General features: G+C 38.2%; 1 protein-coding gene across 1 annotated transcript in view; it reads right to left on the bottom strand.

Moving 5' to 3' along the window:
* PRKAR2B (protein kinase cAMP-dependent type II regulatory subunit beta) overlaps positions 1-18,874 on the bottom strand; it is a 119,771-nt gene that overhangs the window by 7,601 nt on the left and 93,296 nt on the right. Inside the window, exons 5-8 of the mRNA XM_001148361.6 lie at positions 14,439-14,545; positions 8,924-9,077; positions 4,311-4,412; positions 2,084-2,158 (exon numbers count right to left, since the gene is read on the bottom strand). Of these exons, the coding sequence (XP_001148361.5) occupies positions 2,084-2,158; positions 4,311-4,412; positions 8,924-9,077; positions 14,439-14,545 (438 nt within the window). The remainder of the gene's footprint in view (positions 1-2,083; positions 2,159-4,310; positions 4,413-8,923; positions 9,078-14,438; positions 14,546-18,874) is intronic.

The following is an 18,874-nucleotide window of genomic DNA, read 5'->3' as shown; positions in this document are numbered from 1 at the left end:
CTGGGATTACAGGCGTGAGCCACTGTGCCTGGCCTTGAAATAATATATTCTCTACCACTGTATTTCTGCTAAAAAACCAAGAAAATGTGGCAACACTGGGGTAAGAATTTCACCCAAATTTCAGCCTAGATAACAGCATACATAGTTGGAAATGGCAACACTGCTGTGTATGCCAGCAGCGTCCCCTTAGTTGGCAGAAACATGTCTGCGGATCCTGTGCTCCTGAGGAAGTGCCGAGACGTGCACCCTGCGTCATCCTAACATCGCAAGCATTGGTGTGGTGACCCAAGATAAGCCATCAACTTGCAAAGAGCAGAAAGCATCCAGATGGAGCCGGAAGCAGCAGATGTGGGCCTTGACATTTTCACTACAGTCAACTGAGGACCAAACTCTGACATGCTAGCCTACTGACATTCCATTTCAAGGCTTTGGAAGGACTTCTAAAAGAAAAGTGTTGCTCTACCCATATACCTGTTCTTTCTTGCTTTTGTTTCTTAATGAACTCTGCCTTGATCTCCAATGATGCAGTCTGAATTAAACAATACAATATGGAAGATAATAATACAGACACTGACTTCTCTAAGCCTCTCAAAGTGATTCTGGAGAAACTTAAAATATTTCAAAACTCCTTAATACAAATTCAAGAAGTTTAGCATCTGATTCTATCACAAAAATAAATGTTGAATTTAGATTTTTAGAATATAGGGCGTATATGTATATTTATAAATGCTTAAAAGACAACAAATATGTAAGAATATCCTCAATAAACCCTAAGTATAGCATATCTCCTTTCCCTTATTCTTGTATCAGGTTTTCATAAAAGCTTCATATTAAGTTTTCGAGTGTTCTGAATCGTAATAGGTCTATTAACTGCTGAGTAATTTTTAACTATTTTTAAAGCACGCTCTAAGTGTATGTAAAACTGGTGAAAACTGAATATGGTCTGTGAATTATGCCAATGTCATTTTCCTAGTTTTGATATTGTTATTAACAGTGATGCAAAACGCATTAGGAGAAACTGGGTGAAGAGTACACGGGACCTCTCAAAACTATTTTTGCAACTTCCTGTGAATCTATAATTATTTCAAAATAAAACCTTAAAAAATCATTTAAAACATGCTCTTTGCTTTGTTATTTACTAGTTTATATAGTAGAACTTTAATCTTGCTTGACTCCATTTCTTCCCAATCCCTGACTGCTCTAACACACACATACACACACACACACACACACACACACACACACACACACACACACTCAGCAATGGGAGAGGGGTGTTGATCGAAAGATTTACTTATGTATTTGTCTTCTAAAACAATTCTTTTTCTCAGTCTCAAAGACCTTGAATCTTGTTTCCCATATAAAGGAAAAGACTGCATTTCAGATAAAGAGCACAAAACAGTATAAGGCTGTGATACAAAAATTACAGAATCTATTAAAAATCCATTTTAATCATTTGCTTAGTGCTTCAAAAATATAACTAGGAAACAAGGTACTATCATCTGCATGCTTTACCTGTGAACTTCAACAGTCTTCACAAATTCTACTTTTGGTAGCCCTACTCCAACCCAGGTATCTAATATTATTGGTTCCAGTTGGGATCTTAGAAAAGTATTAGGGATTAAATAACATGTTGACCCACATGTAGTCTTGGAAGCCAAAACAGTATATGTTGCAGTGTGTTCCTTTCTTGGTGAATTTTATCAAGGAGCAGCCTCAGGAATTTTCATCATGAACTGATCATGCAAAACTCTATAGAATTTTCCAGTGTACTTTCTGGGTCCTCATTAATGCCATGGAACATTCACCTGTTTTTTCCTCTTATAAATGACTACAATGATGCAGAAAACCATTTGATGGTTTAATACACATTCATTAGGAGTTAATTACATAAACAAAAATATTCAATAGAGTAATGACTATAAATGAAACCATTTTTAACAGGTCATTTGGTAGAAGTAATATTTATTTAACCCATCACTGCATACTAATTTTAGAAACATGAAAAGTTTATCAAGATCTACCACTACATGAACCTTTTGGAATATAACCCTAAACTGAATTACATTTCAAAATATCATACCTGAGCAATGATTTGTTCTCCATCGTTGTATACTTTGGTGCCTATCACATCTACTACTTTCAGGCGTTCAGAAAACTACAAAGAAAGAAAAACAAAATTAAATAGAAACAAATTAACTGGGTAAGCTTATCTAGTTCGGGAGTAAAAAACTGGTAGCCTATAGGCCAAATAAATCGAGCAGTGTGTAGGTTGTATATGTGTTTGTTGTATTAATTACCAGCCAGCATTTTAGAATAATTTTTCATAAAAATTGAATCTCCAGCTTCTCTTGAAAAATCAGCATCACATAGCCCATATTTCCACATGGCAACAATAAAACTATGGTGGGATAGCAGCTGTTTCTTTAATGAAATACATGTTCTCCAATCTGCCAAAGTCCCTTCCTGGCTTGGTTTTCTTCTCTGTGTTACCTGCCTAGCTCTGAAGGCACCAGATTTCCAATCCCTGACCTACTTTTATTTAAAGAAATATGCTGCTGGAAAAGATCAGCTGTCTACCACGCACTGTGTGATGTGGACAAAATTTTTACCAGGTGTAAGCTGATAATCCAACAGAGACATTCAAAAGGAGAAGCACTGCTGTTTTGACACTTGCCATTTTATAAGATGTTGTGGGTACATATATATGCCTGTCTTTAATTACTCTCAAAATACTTCAAATACGACAGTGAAATAGAAAAGCATTTAATTTAATGATGAAGTATGGAAAATGAAGCTGAATTTTTAGGGTAACAACAACCTACTCTCTCTCATAAGTCTCTACCTTCAAAGATAAAAACCTAAGAGCTGGTCTCATTGAGAAGACCTCTGGGCTGAGAAATGAAGGAGCCCTGCAGCTGTGTAGGAAGACATTCCAGACAGACGGCAAGTACGAAGACCCCAAAGTGGGTGTGGGACAGGTGTGTTTGAGGAGTGGCAAGAAGCTGATGTGTCAACAGAGAGATGATGAGTGTGGAGCAGTAGGAAATGAGGTTGGGGAAAATGGGTGGGGGAATGGGACAGACTGTGCAGAGCCTTAGAGGCCATGTGAGGAGGAGCTTAAATAGAGCAGTGCCACAACCAGGGATTTTAAAAGATTACTCTGCAATTAGCCAGGCAAGAGGTGATGGTGGTTCATATGAGTCAGTGCTAACTCGAAGGTTTCTGGCCTGAGACACTGGAAGGATATGTTGCCATCTGCGGGGAAAGAGAAAAGGAGTAGATTTGGGACATACTAGGTTTGAGATGTCTATTAGACATCTGAGAGGAAATCTTACATTTGCAGTTGGATAAGTAAGTCTGACCTTCAAGGGAGGGGCCTTGCCCAGTAATATCAATTTTAAGAAGCATCAATATATGGACAGTACAGGTGGTCCCTGACTTACAATGGCTTGATTAATGATTTTTCAACCTTACAGTTGTTTGAAAGCGATAGAAACTATACTTCTAATTTTGAGTTTCGATCTTCTCCCAGGCTAGCGATATGCAGTACAACGCCAGGCAGAGAGCCACAACGCCCAGCCAGCCTCACCACAATGAGGTGAACAACCCATGCTCTCCAGTGCACTGTGCTGCCAGGTGACTGTTCCCAGCTGTAGGCTGATGTGAGTGTCCTAAGCATGTTTCAGGTAGGCTAGGCTGAGCTCGAATGTTCCATAGTTTAGGTGTATTAAATACATTTTCTATTTATGATATTTTCAACTCACAATGGGTTTATTCGTAAGGTAACCCCATAGTAAGTCAAGGGACATCTGTATTTAAGGCCATGGGATTCGACATGTTCACCAAGTGAATAAGTGTATCCTGAAAAGAGAAGAGGCCAAGGACAGAGGCCTGGAATGCCAGTTTTAAGAGGAGAAGAAAAGAGGAATAAACAGCAAAGACGACTGAGAGGAAGAGGCCAGAGAGGACATTCTATATCTAGAGAACGCCTCACTGTAAAGTTACAACTAGTGGCTCTTGTCTACATCTATGTGATTATATTAAGTCTGCTATCAGATAAAGACCACATATAAATTTGCTATAGATGCTGGGTAGGAATGTATTACTTTCAAATAACAAAACAAATGAAATTATAGATAGCAGAAGAAACAGTGAGTTCTAAAAATTAGCACTACCATTTAATCTTTTCAAATAAAAACATGGATAGATTTTTTTTATTCAAAGAAATTTTTCTATAGAACTAAATATTCCTAGCAAAACAGAAACTTTTAAAGCAAAATAAAATAAAAGCATAAACATATACTTACCTCCAAAGATTTAAGGAATGGCAGTGACTCAATAAAGCTTTCATACATTTTTCTCTTTTTGGCATTGTTTTTCACAATTATTCTCCTGAAGGTTACCCTGTCCTACAGGCAGAACAGTTAAAGGGTAAATTTTATGGGGGTAAAGCTATACAAATAGTTTTATTTTATTCCCTACAAGAAACAATGATTGAAGATTCTGAAATAAAAGATTAACATCATTATACTTTTAATGCAACTCATTTCATATTTTTATTTCGTCAAGCACAAAATATAATACAGAACCACATAAAATACTGTTTTCATTTTTTTTTTTTTTTTAAAAGAAGCATCTGTTGACTTTTTATACATAACAGAAATCTGACCAATATGTTGGGCTCTGCCCACAAGGAGGCGCTGTCACAGCATTTTTAAAAATGTATACTAGCACTCTGTTCTTTTACTCTGTTATGTACTCTACGTTCTTTTTCATATCCACATTATGTCAAAATTTTCTTGTCAAAAATGTGCAGGGATGCCCAAAGAAATTATAAATGCTTAAAGTGATGGCTACTCCATTTACCCTGATGTGATCATTATATATTGTATGCTGTTATCGAAATAGCTTATGTACCCTGTAAATATATACACATAATATGTACTCATAAAAAAATTTTTTATTTAATGTGAAGGCACAGAGAAACTACAACTATGTTTTTGAGTAAGATCTAATTCCAGTGTTTACCATGTTCACAGTCTAAAATGTTCCTGTTTATACTATCATGCCCTCAAAGATACAGAACTCGGTTGAAGAACTAGTAAAAATTTTAAGGATACAGCTCAAAACATAATTTTCCTAAAAATTTTATTTTAAATAATTTCTCATAAAATATTTTAATTCTTTAATAAAAGCCTCAATAATTATGTTAGCTTGGCATTCATTAATAAACAATTATACCATTTTAATAAAGTAAAAATTGGGATATATTATTTAATAAATTACTATGCCAATATTTTAATTTTTTTTACTTTTATTTTTAATTTTTGTGGGTACATAGTAGGTGTATATTTATGGGGTACATGAGATGTTCTGATACAGGCATGCAACATGAAATATGCACATCATAGAGAATGGGGTATCTGCCCCCTCAAGCATCTATCCTTTGAGTTACAAAAAATCCAATTACATTTATTTTAAAATATACAATTTTATTATTGACTATGGTCACCCTATTGTGCTACCAAATACTAGGTCTTATTCATTCTTTCTTATGCCAACATAATAAGGCTGAATTTAAATGAACTAGTGCAATGGAGAAAAATGCCAGTATAGATGAAAGTCTCTAGGTGTGATGGACTGCAACTGAATGTTTCTATCACTCTAAAATCCCTCTGTTGAAATCCTAATCACCCAGGATAGTATTAGGTGGTGGAACCTTTGGAAGATGGTTAGGTCATGAGGCTGGAGCCCTCATGAATGGGATTAATGTCCTTATAAAAGAGATCACAATGAGCTCCCTTGCCCCTTCCACCATGTGAGAACACAAGTAGAAGACGCTGTCTGTTAAACAGGAAAACAAGCCCTCACCAGACACCGAATCTTCTGGTGCCTTGATCTTGGACTTCTCAGTGTCCAGACCATGAGAAATAAATGTATGTTGCTTAAGTCACCCATTCTATAACCGTCTGTCATAGCAGCCCAAAAGGACTAAGACACTAGGAAATTAAACATCTTGTTTCCCAATTTGGTATTGGCTGTAATTTGGACTTGTTTTACTCCTAATACTTTTTTTAAAAGAAAATTTTACAAGATAATTAGCACAAATATTGAAATTATTTCCAAGCCTGGCTCTGCATCAGAATAAGCTATAGTATTAAAAAAGATTTCTGAGACACCAGACCTTAATGACTCAAGATCTCTGCATGTAGGGCTCAATAATTCATAAATGCTCCCAAAGTGATTCTGATATGTAATCAGGTTTGGAAATCAGGTATAACACCATTGTATGGACAGCGTTTATTGCAAAACAGAGAAGACTCAAAATAGCTTAATGATTTAGAAACTAATCATAATCAGTTATATCTCTCAGAAAGAATTTTCCATTAGTAACCTACTTCTTCACACCCACTGTGACATATAAAGTCCAGAATTTCAAATACTTTCATCCTGAAGCCATTTCAAAAATCACCTTTCCAAATCATCAGTATAGTCACGTAGATCATGTTAGCCCTAAGGCTAATAGTGACCAAATATTATTTACAGAGTGAGACTATTCTGCAATGGACTTTTCTCTTGGGCTTTTTTTGCTTATCTTTACACACCTGTATTTATAAGGCAGACCTCCAGTCTGTTGACCTTAAAAGAAAAATTTATTTTCTACTCGACTCTCCCTGAGAAGGAGTTATTATAATTAGTCAAGTCACCCTTAAAAAGTAGGCTTGAAATACTAAGTAATTATGTTAATTATTCTAACTTTTTTAGAAAGCTATTATATGTCAGGAGGATTATCACAAACTGCCCATTTTTATAAAATTTAATAACATGTATAGACTACTAAAAAGCTCTGAAAATGCTTAATCCTATCTTAGGAACTTAAGTAGTACGTGCACTAGGAAATTCTGGGTCTTTTATACCCCATTAAAGTTTCTACAAGAGCTAAAAACTATCAGTATTCAAAGAGGCCAACCTATAAAACAGTTGATCTTATTCTGAAGATGTGCAAGGAGGCAGTTTCCTCACTGTGTGACAATCTGACAATCTGAATCTGAATGGCAACCCCATTGGAATGACTACATTTGAAAAGTAAACCTTCCTGAATAAAACAGGTCATGGCAGATGCTAGATTTATCCCACCACTTTAATGACAGGCAGACAAAGACTTCTGTGGGTGAAGGACTGTCCTGGTTTGAAGTTTTTTCTTTGCTGGCTTTGGGTATTCAAATCACTGACAGTTCTTTCCTTTTCCCTGAGACAATTCAGCTTTTCCTCTAAACCTTAAAAAAGTGACTCATCACATTTTTAAATAAGTATATAATAACTGGTTCCAATTAAAAGAAATGTAAAATGTCTTGTCTCTTTGATCAAGAGATATTTTTTATCAGCTGAATTGACTTCAGAGTCAAATGCTGAACTGTGACTAAATAATGTGTGACTTCCATAATGCTATATACAGTAGTCCTTGGAAATGAGACTGTTAACAGACTTCATATTTACTTCAACCTCTTCTCTTTCCACAAAAGGATTTGAGAGAAATAACCCAATAAATGCATGTCAAAACTAGTGGGTGGGCTATTTTCAACAATTTTAAAAGAAAATACATATACTGTAAACATTTCCCTAAATCGATGCTGTTTAAAGTTTGGCCTGACATCAGGCAGTACTGCCATCTCCTGGGAGCTGATGAGAAATGCAAAAATCATGGGCCTCACCCCAGAACCACTGAATCAGAATCTGCATTTTAACTGGATTCCCAGGTGATTTGTAAGCATATTAAAGTTTGAGAATCACTACCTTAAATACAATCCTCCAGAAGGAGCTTTAGTAGGGCCTAATAATTTGCATCCCATCATATGTGAAAATATTGCCCGAATATATCTTTAAACCAGCTTTTAAGTCTTGCGGGAATACCACATTAAGAAATGTATTTAAAAGTACTAATGCTCAGGTCCCAGTGCTGAAGATTCTGATCAATTTGCCCGTGGTGAGGTCTAGGTAAGAGGATTTTTTTTGAGACAGAGTCTCGCTCTGTCGCCCAGGCTGGAGTGCAGTGGCGCAATCTCAGCTTCACTGCAAGCTCCGCCTCCCGGGTTCATGCCATTCTCCTGCCTCAGCCTCCTGAGTAGCTGGGACTACAGGCACCCACGACCGTGCCCAGCTAATTTTTTGTATTTTTAGTAGAGACGGGGTTTCACCGTGGTCTCGATCTCCTGACCTCGTGATCCGCCCGCCTCGCCCTCCCAAAGTGCTGGGATTACAGGCTTGAGCCACCGCGCCTGGCTAGGTAAGAGGATTTTAAAAAAATACTCCAGGTAATTCTGATGTGGGGCACATGAGCACAGCCACCAAGCATTTTTTCCCTACACAACTGCTTTTAAATGCAGAGTAGTTACCAATCAATTTATAGCACCAAGAGCATCCTTTTATACTGGTTTCTCAAACTCCGAATTTCTGATGCAGTAGGTCAGAATCAGTGGGTGGGGCCCCAGAATGGGCATTTCTAAAAAGTTCCCAAGTGATACAGCTGCCAGTGTTCAGGGGACCACACTCTGGGAGCCACCACTTTATCAGATTATAATACTTACCTCAGAAAGCTATCTGAGAAAAAGTACTTAAGGCTGTGTTTGTATGGCTGGTTATTTTCTAAGAGTGGGTAAGACAGGAGCATTCTGAATCTGAGTGTCTTTCCTGGGCCACCAGGTCCCAAGCTCCTGACTGGACTGGAGGAGTGGGGGCAATGACATCAGGATCTGACTTAGTGCAGTCTTAGTGCCCTACAGTTCAGCATTCAGTGGCTGCTTAATAAATTACCTGATGACTGATGATCTTTAAATTAAAATACTACATGCGGCAATTTGTAACACTGTCATAGCAATTGCTACAAATCATAACATTCAGGTCAAATAAGTATTTTACTCACCAAACCCCACAGAGCACCAGGAGAGGTAGCAGTGATTGTAGCTGCTCTGGGTGTATTGTACATTAAGGCCAGTTCGCCGAAACTCCCACGATTATCATAGTTACCAACACATCTTCCAACACCATCACATTTCACATAAATATCAAATGTGCCTCTGTTGGACATATGTAGATTGGAGGTTAATTCAAATAAAATCTCATTAAAATAAAACATTATTTCAGAAAAGAGCCCTGTGAAATAAAAATCTTATTTCCAGCCTGTTATCCCCTCCGATGACAATAAAGGGGAATCAATCTGTGCCATCTGTTCCAGACCATGTGCCTGCTGGGAAAAATGGGACTAAACAATAAAAATTTGGAATAAGGAATGATAAAACTATAACTAAAGACTACAACCAAATAGTATATGCATAAAAAACCATCTGGAGAGGCCGGGTCTCACACCTGTAATCACAGCACTTTGGGAGGCTGAGGCGGGTGGATCACCTGAGGTTAGGAGTTTGAGACCAGCCTGGCCAACATGGTGAAACCCTGTCTCTATTAAAAATACAAAATATTAGCCAGGTGTGATGGCGGGATCCCATAATCTCAGCTACTCGGGAGGCTGAGGCAGGAGAATCACTTGAACCTGGGAGATGGAGGTTGCAGTGAGCCGAGATTGTGCCACTGCACTCCAGCCTGGGTGACAAGAGCAAAACTCCAACTCAAAAAAAAAAAAAAAAAAAAATCATCTGAAGAGGCTGGGTGTGGTGGCTTACTTACACCTGTAATTCCAGCAATTTGGAAGTCCAAGGTAAGAGGATCACTTGAGCCTAGGAGTTCAAGACCAGCCTGGGCAACATAGCAAGATCCCATCTCTATAAAAAATTAACCTTAAAAAAAGAAAGAAAATCATCTGAAGAAACATTTATCAAATCACTGACTGTAGTTATCTAAGAGCATAAGAATAGTGAGGGATTCTAGGCATATTCGCTATCTAATTTAAGAGTTTCTGTTTGTAACATGAACATATTATTACTTTTGTGATCAGAAGAAAATAACTTTTTAAAAAGAATCTAGCTATAGCAATTTGGTTAGCCACTACTCTACAAAACTTACTAGGGTCCTTTATAATCTATAGCAGACATTGGCAAACTATAGCCCACAAACTGGCTATCTGCTTTTGTAAATAAAGTTTCACTGCAATATAAACACTCTTGTTTGTTTATGTGTTATCTATGGCTGGTTTTATGCTACAACTGCAGAGTTGAGTAGTTACAACAGAGAACATATTGGCCTGCAAAGCCAAAAATATTTACTCTCTGGCCCTTTACTTTAGATCAACCCCCACTCTAAAGTTAAAAAGTAGAAATTCAGACTAGATATCTAACTCTGGTCTTTTTATAGTTTTTTGGTGCTTATCTTTTAACTGGGGTTCTTTTTCTAGGCAAATAAGGTTCAGTTTGCATGTCACTGCACTTCATATTACCCAGACCCTATATTCACGTAAACTGCATTCTTTGTGTGGATGACTGACTTTCCACATACTGTATTTTATCAGAGAACATGCTTTCAAGGCTTGCACCTGTGAGGGCAGATAGAAAAAATTCTTTGGCTTTATTCTGTTGACTAAACCCTAACACAGACAAGGAGTGGGGATGTGCTGCTAAAAAAAAAAAAAAAAAAAAAAAAAAAAAAAAAAAAAAAAAAAGTGGCTTTTAACATTAGAAAATCATTATGGGCCAGGCCTGGTACCTCATGCCTGTAATTCCAATGCTTTGGGAGGCCAAGGTGGGAGGATTTGAATCCAGGAGTTCAAGACCAGCCTGGGCAACATAGCAAGACTCTGTCTCTACAAAAAACCAAAAAATTAGTCAAGTATGGTGGCACATGCCTGTACTCCTAGCTACTTGGAAGGCTGAGGCAAGAGGATCGCTTGGGCCCAGGAGTTCAAGGCTGCAGTGAGCTGTGACTGCACCACTGCACTCGAGCCTAGGCAAGAAAGTGAGACACTCTCCCTGCCCCTCCAAAAAAGAAAGAAAAGGATTATTAATAATAAAGAAGCAATAACAGCAGAAACATGATAGACAGTAGATATTACTAATAAGGAAGAAAATAATTGGCTTTCATGGCCAGGCACAGTGGCTCACGCCTGTAATCCCAGAACTTTAGGAGGCCGAGGTGGGCAGATCACAAGGTCAGGAGTTTGAGACCAGCCTGGCCAACATGGTGAAACCCCGTCTCTACTAAAAATACAAAAAAATTAGCCGGGCATGGTGGCAGTCACCTGTAATCCCAGCTACTCGGGAGGTTGAGGCAGAAGAATCACCTGAACCCAGGAGGACAGAGGGTGCAGTGAGCTGAGATCGCGCCACTGCACTCCAGCCTGGGCAACAAGAGCAAGACTCCACCTCAAAAATAAATAAATAAATAAATAAGAAAAGAATTGGTTTTCAATGTAATTCACGGATAGAATGACTGTTTCAAGGGAAACTACTAGAATTTGTCCCATGGATAATCATTTTTCAAGTACAGGTTGAGTTTCCCTCATCCAAAATTCTTGGGACCAGAAGTGTTAAAGATTTTAGATATTTTCAGATTTTAGAATATTTGCACATATAGAATGAGGTATCTTGGGAATGAGACCCAAGTCTAAATACAAAATTAGTTTATGTTTCATATATACCTTATACACACAGCCTGAATATAATTTTATTTAATATTTTAAGTAATTTTGTACATGAAACCAAATTTGTGTACATTGAACCACCGGAAAGCAAATGTGTCATTATCTCAACCACCCATGTGGACAATCTGTGGTTGTTCAGCATTACCATCATTCCTGACTCTGAATTTATATGCTACCAATAAGCCATCATTTTTTACTTGTATTCACACATAAGTACTTAACAGTAAAAAATAAGACATACCATTAACACAGTAAAAACTAATGTGTTTGGGGCAACTAAGCAGCATAGTAGCATCCCCAGAATACCTGCACCAGCTGCCAAACAAGAGCAACCACAAACAATGGCAGGCTTGCAGTCTCCACCTACAATGCTATATTCTGATTAAAGTTACTGTACCTCATACACTAACCCCTTCGGGGATGCTGAATAAGCTGTTGTGTGCCTGCAGTTTGACTGTAAACCATCACATGAGGTCAGGTGTGGAATTTCCACTTGTGCCATCATGTTGATGCTCAAAATGCTTTGGAGTTTGGAGAATTTCAGATTTTCAGACTAGCAATGCTGTACAGATTAAACTCTTCGATTTACACTATTTATACTTTTGCGCTGAAACTGTTCTTTATACTCGGTTACTTTGAATAGGGTAAAACAAAGCCAAATGTGCTGAGGAGAAGTAAAATGAGCTATCAGTCCAGTTGAAATCACATCAGTCTAAAGTCTGTTAAAATACCGCAGGCTAGGCCAGGCACACTGACTTACACCTGTAATCCCACCACTTTGGGAAGCCAAGGCAGGCGGATTACCTGAAGGCAGGAGTTCGAGACCAGCCCGACCAACATGGTGATACCTTGTCTCTACTGAAAATACAAAAATTAGCTGGGTGTGGTGGCGGGTACCTGTAGTCCCAGCTACTCCACAGGCTGAGGCAGGAGAATCGCTTGAAACTGGGAGGCAGAGGTTGCAGTGGGTCGAGATCGCACCACTGCACTCCAGCCTGGGCAACAGAGCAAGACTGTTTAAAAAAAAAAACAAACAAAAAGCCTTGGGCTGTTTTTTTCACACAGACTTCTTCTCTGATAATGCAAGGCCTCCGGCAGGCAAGAACCTCCAGAAAGAACATGAACAGGGCAGGAGACCTGGCTGTGGAGTTGGCTCTACGCCAGTCATTTGGGTGATCTGAACCAAGTGCTGTCACTTCTGTGGGCCTGCATGTTTTCATCTACCAAATGGGTGACTAGGATCTAACTGAAAAGGGAATAGACTATATACAAATGTAAGGCAGTTTTGAAAGTCAAAAATCCCCACTAAATGATTAAGATCATAGAGGGTTAGGGCTTCTCATACACCTCTACAATTAAACACACTTAGGTGCATTTCTGAGGTGTTTCACTGATGATAGCTATTAATGATACAAAAATCATTACTTTGATTCACATATAGATAACTGGTTTATTCTATTCTAAAATCCTGGCTAGTGCTTCAGCCACAGGTCACCAGGAATTAGGGATGAGGGAATGGGAGAATCAGTGACAACTCTTGATTTAAACAGCATGCGCGACTGACGCATGAAAGATACCACCCACAGAGCCAAAATAACGAAATGAGGCTTCAGGAGACCAAAGAGGTCATTTTCACCAAGACCTCTGAGGTGAACACAACCCAGCCCAGAGAGCAAACGTAACCCAGTAAGTCAGGCTGGGAGAGGACCTGCGTTCCACACACAAGGGGAGGGGTCAGGGATGCCAACTGTCTCATGAACACTTATCATTGTTTTACAAAAGTGAAGAAATAAGGACTCAGCTCAGGCTGCTCTGCTGTTAGATTTCAGGATTCATCTGTTGCATAAGGCATATTGTTCTATGATGAGGTAAAGCACAACTTAAATTTCCTGAAAACAGATTTTCAACATAAATGCAAGACTTCTTTAAATAATTATAGAGTTTTTTAAAGACAAATATAATAATATACAATTCTTGGAAGGATGCACAAACTACTTACTTATGTGGACTGGATGATGTTAAAGCAGTAGGAAGAAAGACTTTTCACCTTATGCCCCTGTGAAATATTTGCATTTCCTATTTTTATTTATTTATTGTTATTATTATTTGAGACAGAGTTTCACTCTTGTTGCCCAGGTTGTAGTGCAAATGGTGCAGTATCGGCTCACTGCAACCTCCACCTGCCGGGTTCAAGCAATTCTCCTGTCTCAGCCTCCCAAGTAGCTGGGATTACAGGTGTGCACCACCACACCTGGCTAATTTTTTTTGTATTTAGTAGAGACGGGGTTTCACCATGTTGGTCAGGCTGGTCTTGAACTCCTGACCTCAAGTGATCCACTGGCCTCGGCTTCCCACAGTGCTGAGATTGCAGGCCTGAGCCACCACACTCCGCCAATTTTGAATTTTTTAAACCATGAGCATGTTTTACACAGTTTATAAAAAAAGAACCTTTTAAGAAATACCAATTGAGGTCTACTGTGAATTAATATCTCAGATGCTATATTATACTGCTGTTCTCACTGTAATAGGCATCTAGTACATACTAATACTACTACACAATATCTCTCAATTAGAATTCAGCAAATGAAGATGCTCACGTTAAATGACTGACATTTACAGATTAGACTAATCAAAAGTCATTAGTTCCTCTATAAACTATGTCTCTTTTCATGATCCACTGTGGTTTCACTGCATGTACTCACAACAGGTTTACAGTGCCTATTATGTAGTAATAAGAGTAGTGGCAATAACAACTATCCTATATTAACCTGTCAGTTGCCGTAATAATGGTTGAGATTTTACACAAAAGGTTCTTTAAATTTCAATAGTAAGGTTGGGCAAAACTTACCTATCAATTACATAAAAGTTGTCACCATCGTCACCTTGATCAATTACATGCTCCCCATCTTTGACCAATTTTTCAAACATGGCATCTAATACTTGAGACATCTGCTCCTATTTTTAAAAAAGATGGGATATAATCTTTATGTTTATCTAGAACATGTTTTCTTAAGTAACCACAGTTATATTTCTGTGAACAAGTCCAAAGAAATGGAAATAATCATAACTACCACTAAATGTTGTCAGAAAAATACATAGTAGTCTTTCTTACCACATACAAATAAGATGATTATATACTCTCACATTCAGTATTTGAATGAAAGTAATTATAATTAGTCTATTTTAGAATATTTGCAACTATCACCACTTTAAAATGAAAATTTAACCACCAAACCACCATATACCTTGTGAAATATAATCTTAGCAACTAAAAAGGATCAGGTTAGTAAGAAATTATTTCAAATTTCTTTTAAAGATCCCCTTTTTTAAAAACTTCCTTATATTAGTCATCACTAAAATTTGTGTACAGATAACCTAAATACTTGGTGAATTTAGATCCTGATTCCAATCTTCTTTTTGGTTTAGCACCAAAATCAAAACAGAACAAAAAAGAAAAACAACAAAGTAAAACAAAAATGACTGTGGCAAATATTCTGTCACTATTCACTGTCATTAAGGTTGGCTTCAAGCTGCATCCACTGAGCTCACTAGGGCAGATCTGTCAGAAACATCAAAAATACTATTCAACAACTAATTAAACTACGTAAAATTTTTATTCTGTCAAAGTGTGATTGACAAGGCTCAAGGATAAACTTCAAACTGATGAGAATAAACTAGGAGGTGAAAGAAATCTTTAATCAGAACAAATACAGGAATAATTCAAAGAACTCTGAAAAGACAGAATAAATGGATATGAGGAAATAATACAATCCAATGGAAAAGTCTAAAGATTTAGAGGGTTATTTGTTCTGCTACTTATTAGCTCTGAGCCCTTGGTCAGGTCACTCCTTATGGGCATACAAAAGGTATAATGCTAACTGCCCATGCCAAAATCAATTACTATTATACATAAACTAAAGAGTTGAAGATAGATTCAAAGGGGAAAAAAGATGCAAGTGGAAAACACAGGTTGAAGAAACAAGATATTCTGAATAAAGAGGATAACAGATCACATGTGATTCTCTCCCTTTTGAGACCGCATGAAAATGTTACAAGGCATATGAAGATATGAATCTACAATAGTATAGAGTACAGGAAGGGACAACTGATGGATGAGAGAGTTTCAGGGCGAAGGTAAGTAACAAGTGGCAGAGAGAGCTGCCCCAAGTCGCACAGGTGAGACTGCAGTGTGGAGGGGCCAACATGCCTTGCAGAGCACCAAGAGGGTCCAAAGTGGGTAACATCTGGTTCTGCCAGCATGGGACTGAGACACAAAGCTAAAGACAAGCGGACTGATTTAAAGTCCTGCAGAGATTAGTTGACACCTTCCTTCAAAATCCCTCTACCCTAATACAGAATGCCTAGCAGCCAAATGTGGACCCTCAACTCCTCCCAGACAAAAGATTAGAGAGAAACTAAACAAATTAGAACTAGAACAGATACTGTGAACACTGGTGCCCTAGAACAAAAACCTTCATTTGGTAGGACTTAGGGGTTCCCCAATGTAACAGCTGGCTCCCTGTCAGCTCAAGCTAAACAGTGCACTGGTTGACAGGCCTGCCCTACTTACTCAGAGCTCTAAATCAGCTTTATGTTGCTCCCCTGGTAGCCTACAAGACTAAGATAAACAGCAAAATGACAACACATGAGATAGATATTTCAGGAACTGTAGAGAGCTTTTGCAGAGACATTTAAGATGATATTATATCCATGAGACCAAAAAAAAATAGGATGTTAGGAAAAGAGCAAATCAGAGAAAAATGGGTAGCTTGGAAATTAAAAATGTGATTGTCATTTTTTTTTTCTTTAAAATAGATTTTTTTTGGCAGGGTTCAGTGGCTCATGGCTGTAATCCCAGCACTTTGGGAGGCCAAGGCAGGCAGATTGCTTCAGCCCAGGAGTTTGAGACCAGCCTGGGCAACATGGCAAAACCCCGTCTCTACCAAAAAAAATAAGCTGGGCATGGTGGTGCACACTTGTCGTCTCAGCTACTGAGGGGGCCGAGGTCGGAGGACTGCTTGAGCCTGGGAGGTTGAGGCTTCAGTGAGCCATGATCGCACCACTGCGCTCCAGCCTGGGCAACAGAGTGAGACTCTGTCTCAAAAAAAATGAGTAGTCTCAGCTACTCAGGAAAGGCTGAGATTGGAGGATTGCTTGAGCCTGGGAGGTTGAGGCTGCAGTGAGCCATGATCACACCACTGCACTCCAGCCTGGCAACAGAGTGAGACTCTGTCTCAAAAAAATGAGTAGTCTCAGCTACTCAGGAGAGGCCAAGATTGGAGGATTGCTTGAGCCTGGGAGGTTGAGGCTGCAGTGAGCCATGACTGTTACACTGCACTCCAGCCTGGGCAACAGAATGAGACTCTGTCTCAAAAATAAAAAATAAAATAGAATTTTTTAGAGCAGTTTTAAGCTCATAGAACATTAATCAGAAAGTACAGACATACTCCACATATCCTCTACCCCAACACATGACACAGACTCCCCCAAGATAAACATCCTCCACCGGAGTGGCACATTTGTTACAACTGCTGAATCTATACTGACATCATTATCATTCAAAGTCCATAGTTTATATTAGGGTTTGCTATTGGTGTTGTACATTCTATGGGTTTGACAAATGTATAAAGACATGTATCCACCATTACAATTTTTTTAAAGGTAAATAAAAGAGTTAAAAAAATTAAAACCAAACACCTCCAAAAAAGTCAATAAAGAGATGAAAAGAAAGGAGTGCCACAGACAGTAAAAGAGAAAACAAAAAGGAGGAAATATAAACAATACAGGATGAATTTTCTAGACCCAAAGAAAATTTTGGTCTGAAAACACAGGTTTTCAGACCAAAAGAGCACACTCAAGTGCCCAGCACAATCAATGACCATAAATCCCCACACTAGGATGAAATAATGTATTTTTAGAACACTAAAGATAAAAGATCTGCAAAGCTTCCAGAAAAGAGAAAGGGGGATTCTTAAAAACATGAAAAGTTACTCAACTTCTCTGAAAATGAAGAGAAATCCAAATTAAAATCGAAATGAGATGCCACTTTTCACTCGCCAGATTCAAAAAGATACAAATGTTAGAATATCACACTGTGTTGGAAACCGTGTGGGAAAAGAGGCATTCTCACACAGACTTCCGGTGAGAAGGTAAAATGGAACAAACTCTAAAAAAGCCATTTGTCAAAATTTAATAAAATTTCAGATATGCATAATCTTCCACCTCACTGTTCCTTTTCTAGGAAGTTATTATATAGATATTTATAAAATGCATCACCATTTTTCTTTGCATCACAATAGCAGAAGACTGGAAACAAACTAATAGTTTATCAACAGGGCACTGGATAAATAAGCTGTCATATATCCATTCACCAAAAAGCTCTGCTGTTGTAGGCATGTAGGGATTTTCAGACATCTGTCTTTCAAAGGAGTCACTGGCAGCGAGAGAACACTCAAAGAAGGGTAATCAAGAAATGTGAAAACCTGCAATGAGGGAATTTCAGGAAACAAGGCATTTAGGTGACAGAAAAGACCTATATGAGAATACACCAGTTATCTTCTGTTCAAACCATGACATCAGTAGTTCTAGAGGCCATAACTGGGACTGTTGGGTGGAAGTTTCATGGAGGTTTTGGCAGAATATAAAGACCTGCCTAGGAATGAGAGCTGTCTAGCGGTGACAAGGGCTGCCTTGCAAATAATTTTGCCTTTTCCAGAACGTTAAATAGTTGGAATCATGCAGCACATAGCCTTTCCACATTGGCTTCTTTCACTTAGTATTATGCATTTAAGGTTCTTCCATGTCTTCCATGTCTTTTCATAACTAGATCACTCATTTTGTCCACTGTCTAGATGTACCACAGTTTATTTATCCATTCACATACTGAACAACATCTTGGTTGCTTCCAAGTTTTGGCAATTTTGAATAAAGCTGCTACAAATATCTGTGTACAGGTTTCTGTGTGGACCTAAGTTTTCAACTCCTTTGGGTAAATACCAAGGAGCATGACTACTGGAGAGGATGGTAAGAGTATGTTTAGTTGTAAGAGACACCACTAAACAATCTTCTAAAGTGGCTGTACCATTTTGCATTTTGCATTCTCATCAGCAATGAGTTGTTGAACCACCTATGTTCACCAGCATTTGGTGTTGTCAGTGTTCCAAATTTTGGCCATTCTAATAGATGTGTAGTACTATCTCGTTGTTTTAAGTTGCATTTCCCTGATGACATGTGATGTGGAGCATCTTTTCATATGCTTGTGTGCCATTTGTATATCTTCTTCAG

This window comes from Pan troglodytes, chromosome 6 (assembly GCF_028858775.2).
Source record: "Pan troglodytes isolate AG18354 chromosome 6, NHGRI_mPanTro3-v2.0_pri, whole genome shotgun sequence".
NCBI classification, from domain to species: Eukaryota; Metazoa; Chordata; class Mammalia; order Primates; family Hominidae; genus Pan; species Pan troglodytes.
The sequence above is the reverse complement of the archived record's forward strand: the minus strand, read 5'-3'. Positions and strand labels throughout refer to the sequence as shown.